A 21405-nucleotide genomic window follows, 5' to 3' on the forward strand; every position below is an offset into this window, starting at 1 on the left:
TGGGTTGATAGTGCAAGGGGTGGCTGGCTGCAACGTGGACTTGAGAGAGTGGTACAGCAATAGATTATTGATTATATCAGTGTGGATGCTTGCGTATGTTACCCCTTCTAATGCATTGGATGTTTTGTTTTTGTCCGGGTACTGTGGTTACCCCCATATGGAGATGACGAAATGGGAAATGCCCAAACATTACCTTGCAGAATCCTCCAGAGGGTCTTAAGACTTAGTGAGGCTTTTCCAGCATGAATTAAGGCATTAATATTATGTGAAAGGTGATTAATGAAGGGGGTGATGGCAGATTGCTGAGATGTGATATTTTACTCGTAATTAACTCGATCAAGGTGGAGTTGTGGCACGGTGATTAGCACACTGCACTATAAACCTGGCTAGCTATGTTCGATTCTCAGCCACGGCCCAACATTCATTGGTGTGTGATATCTGGATCGGAGTGTTATCCAACGCTCGCTCGGCCGGGGAGACTCTTTGACTTAAAGAATATGCACAAATACAATGGAACACACCCACATAGTTGCGACACACATGCAAAGGCAAAGACATATTTAGCTGTAATGGAATTTCCAGATCTGAACACGAACTGGGCCCATCCCTGCACGAGTTTAATCCGGTTTCTCCAGACAGTGAAAATCTGCGTCTCTGAAACTGTTCTTAGACCCAACAACATCAACAACTTGCATTTAAATTGCACCCCTAACTTGACGTGTTTTTTGGCATTTTTCGACCCTCGGGGAACCTCCAGCTGATGGTAGCTGCCCCTGTGTTATATATCCTTGTGTTGTGAGCCGGCCTTGACATTGAATTCATGGGGTGTGACTTTTCACTGTGATCCCAAACCTCCCATGATCATCATTATTTCTATCACCTGATGTCACATATGTTACGTTCTCTTTTAAGGGGTTGGTCAACAGAAGTGGAAATTGCACTCTCTTGCGAGTGGAGGCAAGATGGTGCTTATTTATTTGTATATACCTTCGTGCAATATGATGATGTCATATCATCCCACTGGGGGTTTGAGTATCTGAAATCACAACTTTGCAACCGAGTCGTGTGCTATCTGTGCTTGCAGTGACACATGTTATGCTGGTGTTATGCAAACAATTACATTAATTTGTTTAATAAAAATCCTCATTGAATTACTCGTGTACATACGAATCGTATTCCATCGTACGCAACTGTGGAGGGCAGGGGTTGGTGGATCGCGCAGTGATCACCCTGCGCCGTGAGGACCCCCGAACGCAATGGCCTGCGAGACGGCCATTGAATCGCGGCACGGCAAGATGGGTTCCGGGCCTGTGTGCCGTGCGTTCTAAGGATTATCCCCTCGTTTGCATGAGGTTTCCCCAACCACTTGTTTTCTTGCCCACAAAATAGAAAAAAAAAACCCTCAACAAAGACTTTGCCAAACATCCCAACGCAGCAGCCTCTTCAAAACGAGTCACATGACTCCAATGCACTTGGGGTATTCACAACCTGCAAAACATTTACTGCGATTACCTTGGTAGGGCAATGGCATAGAGTTGTAACCAGCCATTGAAAATTGAGTTTACTGAAAAGTGCATTTGGGTGAGTGGTGATTGGTCTAGAGGGCACACAACCTTGGGAAATTCTGTAACCTCTGTCTGCTAGCTGAGGGTAAGTTGCCAGCCCTGTTGCCCAATGTTGGTGCAGTGGGCAGATTTGTTCCAGATTTTGGTAATAGTTTACATTTTTTGTCGTGGGTGAAGACGGCGCGGCAACTGTCGTTGGCAGCGATTGTCCTAAACACTGCACATTTTGTCATGGTCTTCAGGATTTTCCTGGGCAGATAAATCACTTTTAATGAGTAGTCAACGTGTATATTAAACATGGCTTGGTGGTGGGCATGAGGGTGGCAGGGGTTAGCGTACTATGCTATGAACCCTGCCACCTGAGTTCGATTCCCTATACGTGGTTAGCATCGGTACTGAGTGAACTCTCATCTTGTCCTCGGCACTGACCAGCATGGTGAATTCACATTACTGATGCTTTCGATTTAAAGCTTTCGTGACTACAGGGATTCATCTTCTTGGTTCTTTCGGTAAAGTCACGTAGAAGGGAAATAATAAAATAATAAAAATAAAACATTATCAAATACAATTCTCACGACGTTTCGTCCACAACGCAAGCAACGCAAGCAGCGTTGTGGCCGAAACGTCGTGAGAATTGTATTTTAAAATGTTTTATTTTTATTATTTTATTATTTCCCTTATACGTGACTTTACCGAAAGATCCAAGAAGATTACTGATGCTAATTATCAGCTCAAAGAGATAGTTGGCTTAATCCAGGACTGGAATTTGAATTCATTAAATGAAAATCAGTGCTCATGGAGTGAGGAAAACTGCACAAATGAGATGGAGCAATTCCGTTCACGTGTACAAATGGGTGCAAAGGAAACTTGCAATGATTACCTTTTATATTGTTAGAAGCTCTGTCTGGAGGGTACGTTCACCTAATCTTGCACGCAGCCAGGCATTTGGAAGAGGTTAACAACTTTATTATTGACGCATGTGCTATTTGGGCCTGTGCAACCACTGCCAACGCAGTATTGCACATTGTTTACTCTGCAAATGGTGGCTGCGTCTGGCAGAGGGAAGGAAGCGATGACGAGGTGTGTTGGCACCATCCGCACACAGGCCATGGTGACCTAGTGGCATCAACACACGGAGTAATATAACTTGCAACAGAGTAATGTACGTTTACTAGACTTGTAAGAGCATAATAGCATCCTTGTGTCTGAGGCCCTCCGTGTTTCATCGAGTTGTGGGGCGAGACTCAAATCCTCCCCATGGGTGGTTTTTTGACCATACTTCACCAGACTGGTCAGTAGGGGATGGTCAAGGAGGGAGGTCCAAGGCAGGGTTCAGATACTACTCACCACTGATGTTAGCCGTGGTCGGGAATCATAACTCGACTAGCCAGCTGAGTCGACAGTGCACCGCAGCTACTCAATCACAGATTGTCACGTGACTTTGATTGTAAAACATTTTATTAATTATATGAACGCCCATATTGCTTTTATAATCAATGTTTTAAATATATTCGAGGTTAATAGCGACGATTGATCTTGAAATGTTTAAATTCAACAATAGTATTTTGAACGGGTACATTGATCAATGGACAGTTTTGTGGCGGTGTATATATTTAAGCTTAAACAATGCAGAACTTTGGACTGACTCTGCACCGTCATCATATTGAAAACATTGTTTTTTATTGTGCTGAATCTCAGCTTTCTAACCCTTGTGGAACATCACGAGATTGCACACCGCTCAGTGCCGACCGTCGTTTACGAATTCGAGAGTAATCCTGCACGGGATCCCATTTATGAACACAACTCAAATATAATGTCCCTATTATGATATTTTTTTTATGCTTTCAGTATTATAATAATAATGAATACCAATGAAGTCACGGGCCCAACATGATAATGGCTAGTAACGCTATTGCTTCCTTCCCTCAGCCGGATAATAATCTCTACACTAAATTTCGATTTAAAGCTTTCGTGACTGCAGGGATTCATCTTCTTGGTTCTTTCGGTAAAGTCACGTAGAATGGAAATATTAAAATAATAAAAATAAAACATAATAAAATCATTCTCATGTGAGAATTACTTTGTGGTATGGAAATAAAAATAAAACATAATAAAATAATTCTCACGTGAGAATTATTAAATGATGTTTTATTTTTATTATTTTATTATTTCCATTATACGTAAATAAAAATAATAAAATAATTATTTTTGTTTTCTTTTATTATTTTACTATTTCCATTCTACGTGACTTTACCGAAAGAACCAAGAAGAATAATCTCTACACTAATATTTGTATCACACGTACGTAATAGGTAAATGTTACTGCCGAGTCGGCTCATTAGGATGGTTACCATTGTGTCCTGGAGGTCGATACAATTATTACAAGGTTGTGAAATCAAGTGTTTGTGGTATGGAAATTCTGGGCTCCGTCAAACGAATGTGGAAATTCTCCCAGCCCCACGCGTGTTGAAAAGGAAGACGTAGATTTATGTTTTTATCCGATATAATTGTGTAATAATGCAAATGTAAACATTCCTCTGCAACAATCTTTTAATTAACGTATGTAATGGAAGAAACTCAATCGCTATGTGACAATTATCAGTGAGTTATACTGCACGGAAATAATCATGGGCAATATACTTTTAGCTGTATAATCGCACCGTAATTACATATGCACTACAACAACACAATGCATATGTAACAATATTCCATATCGTGTGCGCAGTGTATTCTCAGTAATCTGGCCATGAGTTGCTTCGATACGGGATGCTAGCGATTAGCGAACACCGTGCCAACTCCAGGTTGGCTCAGCCGTAAGTCTCATTTCGGATTTCGCGTAAACATTTACGCGATCTAACCCAAAAAAACCTCTTATTAAGGACGTAAGTCTCATATCGGACGTGTAAGCCAGACCCCCCCCCTGCACACGCAGCAATAGCGCGTCAACACGCGGCCCCGTGTCGTCACAGGCCCCGTGTCGTCACAGGCCCCGTGTGACGCGTCACGAGCCCCACTGACCCAGTTCACTGGGCTCAGGTCCAGCAGCAATGAACCCAGTAACTCCCCCCCACCCCCCGCCCTCACCGCCCACATTCTCACCCCCCCCCCCGTTGCTCCCCCCCGCCTCTCACCGCCCACATTCCCACTCGCCCGTCCCCATCACCCCCCCCCCCCCGGGCTCACCCACCAGCCTCCCCCTTCTCAATCCCACACTCTCATCTCCCATTGCCACACTCCGTCTCTCACTCCCACGCGAAGCAGACTCAACCCTCTCTCGTTCTCGTTCTCCCTCCAGCGCCATGCCACTCGCAATCCCACACACCCCCTCCCTCTCGCCCCCCTCCAGCACCGTGCCCCTGGCAATCCCACACCCCCCTCCCTCTCGTTCTCCCTCCAGCACCGTGCCCCTCGCAATCCCACCCCCCCCTCCCTCTCGCCCCCCCTCCAGCACCGTGCCCCTGGCAATCCCACACATCCCCCTCCCTCTCGCCCCCCCTCCAGCACCGTGCCACTCGCAATCCCACACATCCCCCTCCCTCTCGCCCCCCCTCCAGCACCGTGCCCCTGGCAATCCCACCCCCCCCTCCCTCTCGCCCCCCCTCCAGCACCGTGCCACTCGCAATCCCACACCCCCCCTCCCTCTCGTTCTCCCTCCAGCATCGTGCCACTCGCAATCCCACACCCCCCCTCCCTCTCGTTCTCCCTCCAGCACCGTGCCACTCGCAATCCCACACCCCCCTCCCTCTCGTTCTCCCTCCAGCATCGTGCCACTCGCAATCCCACACCCCCCATCCCTCTCGTCCCCCCTCCAGCACCGTGCCACTCGCACCCCCCCCCCCTCTCTCTCGTCCCCCCTCCAGCACCGTGCCCCTGGCAATCCCACACCCCCCCCCCTCCCTCTCGTTCTCCCTCCAGCATCGTGCCACTCGCAATCCCACACCCCCCTCCCTCTCGTTCCCCCTCCAGCACCGTGCCCCTGGCAATCCCACACATCCCCTCCCTCTCGCCCCCCCTCCAGCACCGTGCCCCTGCAATCCCACACACCCCCCTCCCTCTCTTGCACTCCCTACCCCACCCTTCATCCCCACACCCTCCCGTTCACTCTCCCTCGGTGTCCCACTGCCACACTCCGTCTCTAACTCCCGCACTTTCACACTCACCCCCCTCATCTCCCTCATCTCTCACTCACCCCCCTCATCTCACACTCACTCCCGTCTCTCACCCCCACGGCCCCACCCCTCTCCCTCCCTTGCCCCTCCCTCGCACAGTGTCTCACTCGCACATGCGCTCCCTCCACTCTCGCTCATCTCGTCGTCTATGAATACTGTCTGCATCCTGCCTCGTTCCTTCCCTCGCCCTCCCTCCCTCCCAGCTGTCTCAATATCTCCCCCTCCTCTCACTCTTTCTCTTCATCGTCGTAGGCCATGATCAATCCGTCGTGATATCCCCTCTGTTGGTGGACGAAGAGGCCTTCCCACACCGTGATGGTCACGTGCGTTGTTTGACCATACTTCACCACGATAGTCAACGCAGATTAGTGACGCCCCCCTTCCTCCTCAACCCGCACTGACCACTCATGTTACTCACCACTGATGTGAGCCACAGAGAGTGATATCAGGAATCTAACTGAGGATTCCGGGTAAATAACAGTGCGCTAACCACTGCCCCACCCGACATAATGGACTGCTGTACATTTTCCCAATAATTCCTCCCTCCACCCCTCTAAATCTCTCAACACACACACACTGTCTCTCCCTCCTTTCGCTCTCCCCTCACTCCCTCCAGCAACTCTCTCTTGTCTCTGGGCATGACTCCAAGACAGTAACAGCAATCACGGTCTCTCTCGTAGATGTGCAGAATTAGTCACGCTCTAAGTCCTATTTTAACACGAGCACGCAATCGGTATACACTGCACATATCAACGACAAGACGCCATCACAGCCAACGCCAGTAATGTCATAACACACCGCCATCGCTTCCTTCCTTTTGCCCAGATCCTGCAGCTGTTGCGTCTCCCGACACCCTAACGCCCAATTTGTGCTCTGCCATCTGGCTTTGACTCTAATCCTTGGTCACCAGCCTTGTGAGTGCCACTCCAATGCCACACGAGCGCCAACCATTACAATCGCCTCTTCCTGATTACATCTAAGGCACTTACTGGCCAGGTTCTATTATTAGCTTCAAATTTGCTTACCCAGTCCTGCCATGGAATTCTGAGTGTCGCCTGCTAAGCACCCTGCGTTTCAATGGCTGGAAGCTTCTGGGCGAGCCGCGTTTGGTGAGGTTCAATCGTGACTGTACATCCATGCAAGCTGGCTTTCTCGCTTACTTGGCCGTTCAGCGTCCCACCACGGCTGGGCAAAGGCCTCCAAAAGTGTCGTCCACTCTTCGTGGTCTCTTGCCACTTTCGTCCGGTGCACTCTCCGCATCGTCTCTAACTTCACCACACCATCTCATTTAGTCCATCTGCCTTCTCCCCATCGGCCTCCATTCCATTGTTTGTTTATTGCCCATCTGCCATTGTAATGTCCTAACCACCTCCATTTCAAAGACATTACAAATTTCATGCAGAACACCAAATATGAGCACTCCGCCACTATTCAAAATTGGTGTTTGGAAGCCCATCAAACACCTGCCCTGCTAACACAATACGTCTCTTGAACACCGCACAGTATTTGAGCACAGAATGTTGCACATCATGTATGTATGTTGAACTTGTTTCGCACCGTAGGTAGCCAGCCGTGCTAATCGGAGGTGCAAAGTACACAATGTTCTCTGCTACTTCCACGTTCCAACTTCCTACTGATATCAGTGACAAAGGTGCACAAAGCCTGGGCCTTAACATTGCCAAAACCCACCTAGTCAAAAAGCAGATCAATGTTGGGAACGCCTCGCGTCTACGCACTTCCACGCAGAGCCGGAGCGGTGGTTCCCAACCCGTGCTTTGTGGTCCAAGAGGCCGTGGGAAGTGGTTCACAGAGCTCTTGCGGCATTACTCATTATTTTGGCACGTCATATTCTCGACTGCCCATGACACAGTTACGTACTTTCTATTTCATTCATGACTCGACACAGCTGGATATTGACTGAATCTGCTGATGGATTTTTTAAATAATTTCATGGTGCTTTTTCAAATATGCCAGTTTGACATTTATGGAAAAAAATATGTGTTATTGGTTCATAATGGTCCATGAAAAGTTTTATTTGTGGGGTTGCCAGTGGCCCGGTGGCCCGGAAAAGTTGTGTATCACTGATCTTGAGTAAGAATCTCATAAAAGAGGGAATGACTAAGCTGGTAAACACAGTGCAGCGTGAGAAATCCTCACGTCAACTGTCTATAAAAAATGTTCTGAAATAAGCTCCCTTTTCTCGAGCGGCCACCAGATTGCGGGGGTTGGTGGGTGGGTGGGTGGCAGGGAGGGATACTGCGAGGTTAGCCAGAGGGGGGCGCTAGAGTCACGAGCCGGAGCAAACCTCCGCACCGCGCACCGTTCACACATCCCAAGGGTCGGCAATCTGTGCCTCTTTACGGACTACTTCGTAATGTAATATATGTATGTATGTTTCTATATGGATTGCGGCTCTTGAAATGCCGAGTTTTGTACCGAATTCGAAAAAATGCCTCTTCTTGTTATTTTGGTTGTCGACCACTGACTGATCCGAATGAGCCGCAAATGGCAAGTGGGTTTGGATTGTCGACTTTCCACCACGTTTGAAATGTACTCGGCGAAATAAATGATTAGCAAATTATACCAACTCCCACAGCGTTTGAAACTTAGAACCTGCCTCAATAACGATGCATTTACAATCTGCAACTAAACAAAAATTTCATCCGCACATTGTTTCCCATGTGTACATCTGTATAAACTTCTCCACACTTTGTTTCATAACATGACTTTGAAAATACCAAATTGAGATGTAATGGCTGAAACCCAATTTATGATACGTTCAGATAAAAGATATGTTCAAGAATGGTGATGTCATCTTCACAGGCAAAGTATGCTGTGATTTACACGATGCTTTGCTTTTGTTGCGTATCGATTGTTGTTATATAAATCCCGTCTCCCCCACGTGTGCGTGAGCAGGTGACAGTGGGAGAGACGTGGCACCGTTTACCGAGCCAAACGGTCTCAGTCTCACCTGAACCTATCCCCACTTCCAACCTCGACACCAGCTCAGGGAGAAGTCTGAAGAGGAGGAGGAGGGAGAGGAGGAGTAAAACAACACGAGAAAACCAAGCGAGGCCATGATGGCTTCTTGCCCAGAGCCGCCCCTTGACTCTACGACCTGCGGGGGGTCACGTGACTCCACTTCTTCTCGTAGCGACGGCTCCCCAATGCAGCAGACGTCGTCACACTTTCCGGCCGCACGCGGAAACAGGATGGCGGATCAAGCCACCGGGTCCCAGGTAGGGGCCCCCCTGGTCGTAGTTTCTGTTCGGCGTGGCGTGAGATGCTCTCCTGCCTCAGCCCTAACGATGATTCAGCTCCAGAGGTCGCAACTGGGTACCCGATACCCGTACCCTACCCGATACCCGGCTACCCGTACCCGGCCGGGTACAGGTACGCATAGCCGTTTGCGACCCTGGTGCGGCCGGGTACGGGTACGGGTAAGGAATCAAAACCCGTTTGCGACCTCTGTTTAGCTCCCAGGTCACCGCGGCATGAACTTGGTTCCTAGACCAGCAGCGGCGCCCGATCACCTAGGCCGGACCTTTTCATTGAACGTTCCCATGCTAGGTTGACCTCCGCCATCCGCGCACCAATCAACGGTGTCGGATAAGTTAATCATTCAAAGGTGATAATTTACAGTGAATTGTCATTCCATTGCTGAATGAAGGCCTTCCAAAGCTGTGTTGGCCATGGGGGTTATTTCACCGTAATTGACCCGTGTTGGTCAGGGTAGGTTGCTGAAGGGTGGGAGCCCAGGATCATAACCTTTGGCTGTCCTCTAACACACAAGTGTTGCACTATTCTGCGAGAGAATAAAAATAATTATTCATCTCGGGGCCCGTTGCCAAAAGCACAATTGGTATAAACATTTGGAAATAGATTTATGTAAAACGTACAAAACCTACATTTTGTGTCGTGGGTTAACTGAAAACTCGTGTCGTTCCCCCTATCCTCACCTCCTCCGGCACCCAGAATTCATCAGGAGGGTCCGGCTCTGGGCGGCGCAAGCGCGAGTTCACCCCGTCGGAGAAGAAGGACGCGTCGTACTGGGACAAGCGCAGGAAGAACAACGAGGCGGCCAAGCGGTCGCGCGAGAAGCGGAGACTCAACGACCTCGTGCTGGAGACGCGTGTGCTCGGCCTCCTCGACGAGAACGCACGGCTCAAGGTGCTGCACGGCAGCGTCACACCAGCGGCACACCAGCGTCACACCAGCGTCACACCAGTGTCACACTAACGTCACACCAACGTCACACCAGCGTCGCACCAGCGTCGCACCAGCGTCACACCAACGGCACACCAACGTCACACCAGCGTCACACCAGCGGCACACCAGCGTCACACCAGCGTCGCACCAGCGGCGCACCAGCGGCACACCAGCGTCACACCAGCGTCACACCAGCGGCGCACCAGCGGCGCACCAGCGTCACACTGCAACGCATGAAGTCACAGGAGTGTGCGATCACTGCAACGTGGAAAACGACGGCACATGGCAGTGTTGCACCACAACACGTGATTCCACTGCATGAGATCATCTCAGGGTGACGCCGCGAGACGCTGCCACAGTGACACTATGAGACAGTGACACTATCCCTACGATGCGTACGCAACACTTCAGACATCTCCGTGTCCCTTTCATGAAGTAACGAATCTGCGCGTCCCTTTCTCTCTTGTCTGTGTGTGCGTGCCGACCCTCCCACCTTCCTACCCTCCCACCCTCCTCGTTTGACAATGCAACCCGCTCACTCCCGCACACCCAGGCCGAGCTCCTCGCGCTCAAGTTCCGCTTCGGCCTCGACGTGGAGCCTCAGGCCAACGGCGCCGACCTCCACGCCAATGGCAACGGCACCGGCGGTAGCAACAACAACAACGGCAGCAACCACCACCACCAGCACCACAACCACCACCTCGGTCAGCACCAGCACAACCAGCAGCAACACCAGCACCACCAGCAGCTGGGTCACCACCATCAGCACCACCACAGCGGCAGCGGCGGCAGCAGCAGCAGCAACAGCAGCAGCAGCGGCAGCCATCACCACTACCAGCACCACCACCAGCAGCACCACCAGCAGCCGCCGCTCTCCGCTCACCACGCGCTCTTCGTGGAGTCCCTGGGGGGTGGCCGGGCCTACGGGAACCGCCACGACTCGTCGGGTTGCGCGTCTCCCGCTAGCGGCTCCGGCTCGGTGAGCCCTGTCTTCTTCCCAGAGTCCGCTTCCGGGGCCGCGGCGGCCACGGCCCCCCCCGCGGCCGCCGCCGGAGCCGGGGACCGGTGCTCCGGCCCGGCCGACGCCACCGCGGTACTTTTGGACTCGAAGTCGGTGGCGGCGGCGGCGGCGCGAGACGCCGATTTGACGGCGGCGGCGGCGGCGGCGAATTCGGCGTCGTCATCGACATCGTCGTTGTCGTCCACGTCGTCGACCTCGTCGTTGTCGTCCTCGCCGTGCGTGCCCGGGTCGCGCCGTCACGGCGACGGAGTAGAGAGCGCGGAGGAGCCGCCGCCCAAGAGGGCGAACACGGTACCGGCAGGCGGCGCGTCGGAGCGCCACGCGCTGCGTTTGGTGGCCACGATGGTGACGCCGGCCCTCGCGGACGAGACGCCCCTCAAGTCGCCCTCGCCGTCCCCCTCCTCGTGCCTCCCGCACAAGTTACGCTTCAAACAGAGCGCCGGCATCGAGGACGCCGCCGCCGCCGCCATGGCCGCCATCCCCACGTCCTTCTTCCCTTCCTCTTTGGGGCCCGGCGTCGTGGCCCTGACTGCGCCTCCGCCTCCTCCTCCGCCCAGGCCCGGCTCCAGCCCAGGCCCTGGCTACTCGGGGGTGCTGAGGCGAGCGCCACCCGACCGCCACCCCAGCGTGGGCGTCGTGTCGCCCACGTGGCGCAGGATGGATGGCCTTCCGCTGCCCTCGTCTGCTGCCGTCACGGCCGCCACCATCGTCGCCACCGTCGCCAACCCTGCAACCGCAGAACAGCGGTCGCCCCCCAAAACCACACAGGAGGGAGATGGGACCCTGCGGGTGGCCTGCGACACGGGAGACATTGCTGACATTAGCAGCAGCAGCAGCAGCAGCGGCGTCAGTGCTAGCGGCGGCGGCAACGCCACCGTTGCCGTCGCTGCGGCGCCAGCGGCCGGCGGCGGTGCCGCGCACGGTGTGAACGGGGCCGACGGCAGGGAAGGCACGGGTGGCGGCGAGGGGGGCTCGGGCCCCTCCGAGGGTGCGGACCCCGGCCCAGGGGGATCATCCGGCACCCCCGAGGGCGCGGAGGGGGGGGGCGGCCCCCCGAGCGATGACAGTGGCGCCGCGGTGAGGGCCGAGAACGAGCACCTGCGCACGGAGCTTTCGAGCCTCTCGGCGGAAGTCGCGAAGCTCAAGAGGCTCTTTGCTGAGGGCTTCCTGGGCAAGGGTTCAGCGACGGCCGCGGGCGCGGCGGTCACCGGAGTTTGAGACGTGCGTCGGGCAACTAAGGGGGCGACTCCCGAGAGGGGGCGACCGATCGACGCACGCACGCACGGAGAGAGAGAGACGAACTAATAAGAGGCGGACTAAAAAAAAAATGTGTTTGCACGTATTGTTGTGTGAACTGTGCACTAAAAGGTGTATGTGCACATAGACATTTCTGTGCACATACATATGTATACAGGTGGGTACACGATAGACACAGGACATGTCTACATACGCACAAAGGCATCATCACACGGAGAGGTACAGAACATGTATGCATGCAGACACGTACAGATATGCAGACAGGCGAGCACAGATACAGTATACGCACGTAGTAAGGATGAGTTTTAGATTCAAAATAATTTGGATTTTTAAGGATGTCTGTGGTAGCTTTGGCGATGTCACCCAATGCCACGTGTGACACCACTTTTGCCAAGAAAAGCACGGACGTGACGTTACATGAGCGACGTCACTTCCGATTTGAGGCTCAATACGCAAAAACATTGAATTCAAACCGTCAAAAATGTCATCTACAGGCCTGTTTTTTTCTAAATTAATCCAAAAATCGGTAGCACATCCCTAGCTTGCAGGTGTATGAAGAGTATATTACGCACAGAAGCGTGTACTTGTATGGACATGTACATATTATGTATACACTACACAAGGGACATTGGCAGGGACAAACATACACACGACAATAATGTTGAGGCCTTGGACACGCATTAAGAGAGGCTTCAAACACTCTTATCCAGTAGACATGCAACGTTGGGCCAACGTTGGCCTGGATGTTGTTGACCCAATGTTCCGTGTTTACTGGGTAGCTGGTAGCTAGCTTGGCAGCCTTCCTCAAGGTAAAGAAACCCTTTGGTGGCCACAGCTACTGAGTTTAAATGGGCGGTGAATGTGGTCAGCAAGCGCGTGAGTGACGTGGCCGCCGTCTCGCTGACGAAACCAGTTCTCGCCGCATTACACAGCGAGCCCGGCTACAGGGGAGACCCACCTCTCACGAATGAGGCAACTTTCTTTATTTAACAGCAGTTATGTTAATTTCAAAACATACGAACGATGATTTTTAAACAGCTAAAAGCACTTCAGAGCAACTTGTTTTTTTTTATTATTGCTGATGTCATCACATTCAAACAAAAAACAATCATACCGATAAATTATTTCTCGGACATGTTTTCCACAATGGGGTGTGGAGTGGTGGCACAATGGTTAGCGCATGTCCCTAATAGGAACCCAATGATCTTAGATTCCCGGTCCCGGCTCGACAACAAGTGCCGAGTGATTTTGGAACCGGTCACGGGTTCCTGCCCCTCCCACTCCACCAACCTGCACTCATCCGCAAGAGCAAACACTGGTCAAACAATCACCATGACCGACATGGCATGGAAAAGGGCGGCATATGAAATGAATAAATGATTTGTAAATGTGAGTTTGAAGGCTGCAAATGCTAACCGTAAGCCAGTGACTGTAACACGTGGAGTGAACTAGTTTTGGCAAATCTGTGTATTGCACCGAGTCTGCTCTTAACATAAACATGTTGAGTGAGTTGTGCCCGTAAATACAGCTTATACACAAACGTGTACATAACCACACACATTAAACTGTGTACGTACATACCATACAGTATACAGACCTATGTCCATGGACATACACATATACACCCATATGCACCTACACATACTCATGCAGACATGCAACACGAAATGCGCACTCACTGCATACATGAACCAGAATTGTACACAACACATACGCACATGTACATAAGCACTAAATACATACACACGTGGATATATCTAATACGCGCACATGCAAATCACAATGTGCACATGAACACATACATTCTCGGGGCATGTACATCCACGTGTGTAGACACATGCACGGTTCATACTAAGCACACTATACCACACACATTTCACAGCACACAGATAACGAGGAAACGTGATGAATTATGAATTTATTGTTAATATTGAAAATTACAATTAAATTTTAAAACAATGACCCAATTATGTTTGTCTGGTGTCCATTCACAATGGCCAGTGCGTGTATATATTAACACAGTTTTTTTTTACCCCACTAGCCGAGCAGTACGGCTGGTTTTTCCCCCCACTGGTTATGTGTTGAGCCAGAACTGAGCTGTGGAGCGGTTGCGCAAAAGGCATCTGAATGTGGCCCCTGGCCAAGCAGGGCCAGGAGTTGGGTTAACGATGCGTTCATTGTGCGTGCCGTCGAGTCGGTACGCTGTGAGGACATAGCGTTACTGTGTCATCTGCATGCGGCTCGACTTATTTAATTGCGTGCGACGTAAGTGGCAAGGCTCGGGGGTTTTTTTGCAGATGAATTAAAACAAAACTGGTAATTGATGCCCCAGTGACAACCCGGGACTGGCTCGGTTCGCTTGTGCAGTGGAAAAGGGGTAGCTCTAGAGCAGGGTGGCCAACCTGTAACAGACCGAAAGCCAAAAAGTACCGATGCGTCCTGCAAAGAGCCAAGTGTATATATATATAAGTGTGCGCATATATTGATAGTTTTCGGCACAGCACGGGAGACATTATTATTTGCTACCGTGATAGCATGTTCTACGTGATGCCACTTCGATAGAGCCGCGTATGGGTGGATTGAAGGAGCCGCGTGCGGCTCGCGTGATGCTGGCTGGCCACTGCTGGCTCTAGAGAGAGGAGGAGTGCAGTGCGGATGAGCGGAGTTGGCCATACATGGAGACCGTGGAGCCCCAATAGGTGAAGACGGGGATACTTTTTTTTGAGACAATCTAGGCCTGTGACTTTATCAAAACTATTCCACCCAGTTTATGAATATTGGCCGGGGGGGGGGTAAGATGAATCGGTGGTGTTAGATTCCATATGCTCGAGGATTCCACCATGGGCATTGTGATGTCACAGCGTAATCCCTGCCCACAGGTGGAAGCCGACCAATCAGACTGCGATCAGTCGGACATGACGTTTGTGTCGCACCGACAGCTTCACTCCCCCTGCCGCCAGACCCGTTTGTAAACGGTGCCTTCTGCAAAGGCCCGAGTTGGGCTCTGGGTGTTTCTGAACTTGTGAGTTGTGGAGCGGTTTCTAAAGCCACAGTGGTGGAAAGTATATTCTTAGGTTTTTTCGGTAAAGTCACGTAGGTAAAAAATAAAAATAAAAGTAAAATAAAAATAAAATAAAAAATAAAAATCACGACGTTTCGGAGGGAACACAAGCTTCCGCCTTCAGGTGGAACCGTCACAGCACGATAGCTGTATCAAGTGAGAGAAATTCTAAGAAAACAGTCCTTGTGTATATACTGGTTGAGGGTGGGAGGAGCCAAGGTAGGTCCTGAATATTATTTTTGTGAGGTTCGGTGCGGCTGAAGCACGCTGTTAGGAATGAGCCTTTGTTGTGTAAACTAGGTGCGGATGATGTAAAGGTGCGTGGTAAAGGGACTGAGCCTTTTTGTTATGTAGAGGTGATGCGGCTGAAATCGCTGCCAGAAAATGAGTCTTTGTTGTGGAAAGTAGTTTCACCTCACATCACAGGTAGACACGTATGTGCAAATATCTCAAGGTCTAGGGGTCAACAGTTAATTTCACAAAAACTCAACATCACTTCCTAGCTTTCACCTGAGCCCACACAACAGTTGCAATGACACGTCCCCCATGTAGCCTGATACTGCAATAGGAAGTGCTGTCCGTGGTTGCACGGCACGATTACGAGCGACGTGGTTAACACCCCAGCAGGCTGACATTGTCCATGAAGTGGTTAGGTTGACATTGCATTGGGTATTTATGGCTTCGTTGACCTATAAGAGGCCTAGAATAGGTTGAGATATCACATTCTGCTGATGATGTGCATGTCCGAGAATCAAAAACAAGCCACTGTAATCACAGCGCATCGCGCGAAAAATTGGGCTCACCACTTCGCACACGCTCGTGCACACACGCGCACACCAGCTACATCCGTGCGAAATCATCATCAGCATTACAAATCAGCATAGATTGTGTGAAACTGTAATCAGCCGATGGGCAGCGTCTTCAGTTTAGAGATCACGCATTGCACTATTGGGGCATCACGGCGTCTTTGCCAAACAAATTAGCTGCATATATTTTTCTCCAATGAGGTAATGAATATCAATGATAAATTGCATGGACGTATTACAATATGTATTCATGTTACTATAGAGAATAGGTCCATAATCGAGTTTTTGTTGGGTTAGATCGCGTGAATATATAAATGTGTCGTTAAAACCCCTCCACCACCCGACACAGCCAACTAGTAAGGGTTGTCACCTAAACAGAACGTGGCCAATTCGTCACTAGTACAGCACACCGGTGTAGTGTATAGTGTAGTGTATAGTGTAGTGTATAGTAGTGTAGTGTATTGTGTATAGTAGTGTATAGTGTAGTGTATAGTGTATTATACTAGTACAGCACACCGGTGTGTTGGAGAGCGAAGCCACAACATTTACAATCTTGAATACGACATTTCGCCAGTAATCACAACCAGCTTCATCCGGCGACAGCCAGATTTGTGGAGAAGTCTAACCGTTTCGTTCCTTAAATATAGAGGCGGAGATGTGGTGACCACGCTTCTGCGCTCTTGCGCACAGTGGAGTGGGTGGGATTACTGAGTCAACGTTCATTTAAAACACACAACACTCCAAACTCGGGTACTTATATACGTTTTTTTTACTGACACCATCACCAGAGGTTAGTATTTATGGAGACAGTGCTCAGTTTGTGTTTTTTTTCCAATTCAAAACAAACCATTAGCCCAGTGTTCTTCATCGCAAGGCCCCCAGGCCACTGGCGGCCCTTGGTGGCCTTTAGTGCGGCCCCCGACAATACACACAAAGAGTGGAAACAGCCCTCGCAGCAGGCGGTGTGGCGGGCCCTCGCACTCATGATGTCCTATCGGCGAAAGTGCCCCAGCCCCCTCTGAAAACTCGTGAAGAACAACGCTGCAGTAGCCACTCACGAAGCCACGGCAACACGACCCCCCCGCCCGCGCTGCTGAACATCGGTGGAGGCTTCCCGCAGACCCCCTCCAATGCCAGCAAGTTGGCACCCATGCCTCCGACCATGCCGCCCGTTGAGATCTCCGAGCCAGCTGTGAAAGCCGTTCCACGAAGCCCTGCGTGCCTGGCCGCCAGCCGGTCAGGAGGCGAGCGGTGCCCATTGGCCAGTGGCGTAGCCAGGGCATGAGCAGCTCAGGGGTGGCCGGCAATCGGGTCAGGTGGGAGCCCCAATATTTGATTCGTTCTCGCACGGTCGCACCCACCCAGGGTTATTATATATCGCGGCTCGTCTCGCCGAATCGCATCATTACGCTCACGGTCTCGAACATTTAACGTTGTAAGGGGCGCTCCGTTAAGTGTTTTGTTCTTTTACACAACTGTTGAAAACGTATCTCATGGCGGTTGTCAAGGGGGCCCCAACTCGTAGCTTCGACCACCAGGGGGAACCAAGGCACCCCCTGCCCCCTGCCCCCCCCACGTCGGCGAGGCTACTGCCATCGGCCTCTCCAGGCCGGTCGGAGGTCCCCCAGAGCCGAGCAGCAGTCCTGGCCACGAGCGGCACGGCCACTGCACGGAGGCCCTCGCAGCAGTGGCGGGGGGAGCCCCGCGGGAGCGCTGGGGCCAGCTGGCCTTGGGAGGGCATCGCCAGGCCCGTGGTGATGGCCACGCACGCACCCACACAGTAGGAAAGCGCCCTGGCCCAGAACTGATGAAGATAAGGCGAATGGGGTTGGGGGTTCGTGTTGAGACCCATCCTCTGTGAAAACGAGTGGACAGCTGTGACAAAGAGCTTTATAGCTCAGCGGATTCCTCCAGTATTAATAATATGCCGATTCTGAATTGGAGTCCTGGGGGGTCGGGGTGCCGAGGCGCTGGCCCCCCCAGGGCTAAGAAGCTCCGATAAGGAGCAGCGATTGGGGGGGGCGGGAGGGGGAGTTGGGTTTCCACCTGTTCCGGTTCCCCAAGGATCCTGTTGGAGGGAGCTGTCCCTGGAACATTGCTAAGTCTTCCCAGGAGGAACATTAAGTCCCGGTTTTTTGTCAATTGCATAATAACACACCGCTGAATTAGCCAGTGGAACTTGCGTGGAATCCTCCCAACTTAATTTATCGTGGAGGATATTCTTGTGATATGCGCCGGGGTTTTTCCCCCCTTCTTCTAAACATGCGTTTTGATGATTTAGCTGCTTCCTCTAAATTCCCACACCCGATAGGCCACTTCGACATGAGCCATCGCCACGTGTGGGCCCGGGTCACCTCTGACAAGCCGCGAACAGCTCAGTGGGCTTGCAGTGTTACATGAAAGAGTTGCGTTTGATTTTTTTTTATCGGAGAGCGCCCCTTGGTGGGATCACAGCTGTTACACGTCGTGGAGTCGAGTCAATTTCAATTTTGTTTATACACGTGGCGCCTTTCTGGCACAGATCCTGTCACTGAAAGGCCTATCACGTTATGACTTAACACTTAACATCATATTTGAAAGGTTGTAAATAATGAGAAAAATCTTGACTTAAAGCTTTCGTGACTGCAGGAATTCATATTTTTTGAGTCACGTAGATAGGAAACATAACAAAAATCAAAATCACGACGTTTCGATCGCAACACAATCGTTTTCAATACAAGCAATCGTCTTCAAGACGATTGCTGTAGTTGCTATCGAAACGTCGTCATTTAGATTTTTGTTATGTTTTCTATCTACCTGGCTTTACCGGAAGACCCTAAGAAAATGAGAAAAATAAAATGTTTACAAACTGTAGTTGTTTAAAATAAAAATAGGTTGTGAGTTAGTTGTATGAGTGTGCCAGTCATCTCAGTCAGTCAATCCATGGCACCTGGGTCTGTCCCGTGTTCTCCTGCCAGCGGGCGTTCGACACAACACTTGACCTTAAAGTGCACATGGCCTGGCACAAGCGCCGTGGTGACGTCACCGCCACTTAGTGGCGAATCGCGGCTGTTGTTGTATGCAAGTGGAGAGACGTCTTGTTGAGTTATGATTTGACTAGCAGTGATGATGGAGTCGAATGTGCGGATTGTCCAACCACGTGCGTTTGGGTTTTCCGAGGTCGGAGGAGGAATGTTTTATTTTTCGGTTGAGGGGAGCGAAGTGATGGGATGTTCTGCAATTGATCTGTGTGAGGTTCCTGATGTGAAGGCGGAGAGCGTGGTTGTGTATTGCTGGAGAGGTTGGGTCACCCACCGGGTCGTTGGGAATGGACGGGAGCTGTCAGAGGTGGATCTGGGAATCTCAGCGTGCACCAAACGAAAGCTACGCACAACCCTAACATCTTCTTACAACCCTAACACTTACCTGTCGTGCGGAGGTGGAGTTTGCGGGGGGCGCGCGGGAGGCAACGCCCCCCCCCCCCAAAACTGGACTCCTTTATTAATTTATTTTCAGGAATTTACAAAGAAAGATGACAAATATTTAATTATATACACCCGTGATTTCTAATGTGAGGGACAAAGTGAACGCCTGCTCCCTGCCCCCAAATATAGAAGTCAAACTCTGCCTGAGCTAAATTTCGATTTAAAGCTTTCGTGACTGCAGGGATTCATCTTCTTGGTTCTTTCGGTAAAGTCACGTAAAATGCAAATAATACAATAATAATAATACAAATAAAACATTTTATTATGTTTTATTTTTATTATTTTATTATTTCCATTTTACGTGACTCTGCCTAAACTATCGGGCATGTAATGAGAACCCAAATCTGTGACAATTCGGCGGTCTCGATTCTATTCAGTAAGTGATAAAAAAAAAATCGTTAATTCAACTATCTCGTTTGTGCTGTCGTCTCGTTAGTATAGTCGTGTCTGCTCCATTCATCTTAAATACACGTGTGAAATATTTGTATGAATTGTAAATGATTTCTTGCACGCACAATTCGATGCACGCATCGTGACTCTAATAATACTAATAATCTTGATTTGAAGCTTTCGTGACTGCAGGAATCCATACTCTTTGGTTCTTTCGGTAAAGTCACGTAGGTAGAAAATAAAATAAATCACGACGTTTCGATCGCATTCACAAAAATAAAGATGATATTTTTTCCGCTTGTGTTGCGATCGGAACGTCGTGATTTATTTTATTTTAGACCTACGTGACTTTACCGAAATAACCAAAGAGTATAGAGTACTAATAATCATGTTTTATCAATGGAATGATGAATCATTACATGCTTAATAACTGTGAGAGGTACACAGCTATCGGACGGAGCATAATGCATAAGCGCCTTATACTTAAGAGGCTAGCCGAAGGCAGACTAAGAAGCAACTTATGAAATAAAGAGATAAACAAGACTGAGTCCGAGCGATTGAAAGTGGCTCATGTGCACGCATGTGATGGGTTGCGGTGTTCAGGCCACGCCGTGCCCCCGGCTAACGACAGCTCAGTGATACATCTCGCGATTGTTGGAACATTGTCGCCTCTGCTGCTGATGCTGCTGCTGATGCTGACTGACCTGCCAATTGTTGCACGATTTAAACTATTTGTTTTATTTTTAACCAGGTAAGTCCCACTGAGCTATGTAGCTTTTTTTTTTTTCAGAAGCGACCTGGCCACAGTTGATAACTTAACAAAGTTGGCTTATTATGTGGATATTTATAGCAGCCAAATACTCTAAGCGCGTGTTTCTAAATGTCGTGGTCTCAACCGACCACGGGGAGAAAATGCAAACTACAAATATACAACAGGCGTCGGGGTCGGGATCTAATTTACGATCTCCTGTATACCAGGCGAGGTAGTTAACATCACTGGGGCGCCCCAGTACCTGGACTATACAGTCACCGGCTATGAACTTTATTTACAACCACATCGCTGCTGCCTTAATGTTCACGTTTTATTCTAAACTTGCAAGCTGCAACCACCGTATCTTACATGGCAATGCGATCATGCACCTCAGATTCACACGGCTGGCTACGTGCTGTGCGAAATAACGTCAACATACATGCAACTGCATTAGAATCAGAATCTTTAGTTCGACTGGAGGAATCCGATGAGCTATGAAGCTCTTTTTCTTTTTTTTTTTACAAATGTCCAGTAGGGACAAGTCAGCAAGCTACAAAGTAGAGCTGCTGCCACGACCGGTGGAATACGTCGAGTACTTTACTGCAAATGACTAATCGATTACTGTACTTTGTTGTAATCGATTACCCCCCCCCCCACCACCCCGCCCCCCCCCAAATGGCTGCCCCCCCCCCATCCCCCTACAAACGCAGTA

At 50.2% G+C, this 21405-nt stretch overlaps 1 protein-coding gene across 1 annotated transcript in view; it reads left to right on the forward strand.

Annotated features, from left to right (window-relative positions):
* Positions 1 to 14199, forward strand: part of LOC133346506 (mucin-19-like) — a 37892-nt gene extending 23693 nt beyond the window's left edge. Inside the window, exons 3-5 of the mRNA XM_061558130.1 lie at positions 8651 to 8973; positions 9710 to 9904; positions 10497 to 14199. Coding sequence (XP_061414114.1) covers positions 8812 to 8973; positions 9710 to 9904; positions 10497 to 12182 — 2043 coding nt within the window. The 5' untranslated portion in view covers positions 8651 to 8811 and the 3' untranslated portion in view covers positions 12183 to 14199. The remainder of the gene's footprint in view (positions 1 to 8650; positions 8974 to 9709; positions 9905 to 10496) is intronic.
* Positions 14200 to 21405: the final 7206 nt, after the last annotated feature.

This window comes from Lethenteron reissneri, chromosome 24 (genome assembly GCF_015708825.2).
Source record: "Lethenteron reissneri isolate LAM-NWPU_2019-01 chromosome 24, ASM1570882v1, whole genome shotgun sequence".
In the NCBI taxonomy this organism is placed as follows: domain Eukaryota; kingdom Metazoa; phylum Chordata; class Hyperoartia; order Petromyzontiformes; family Petromyzontidae; genus Lethenteron; species Lethenteron reissneri.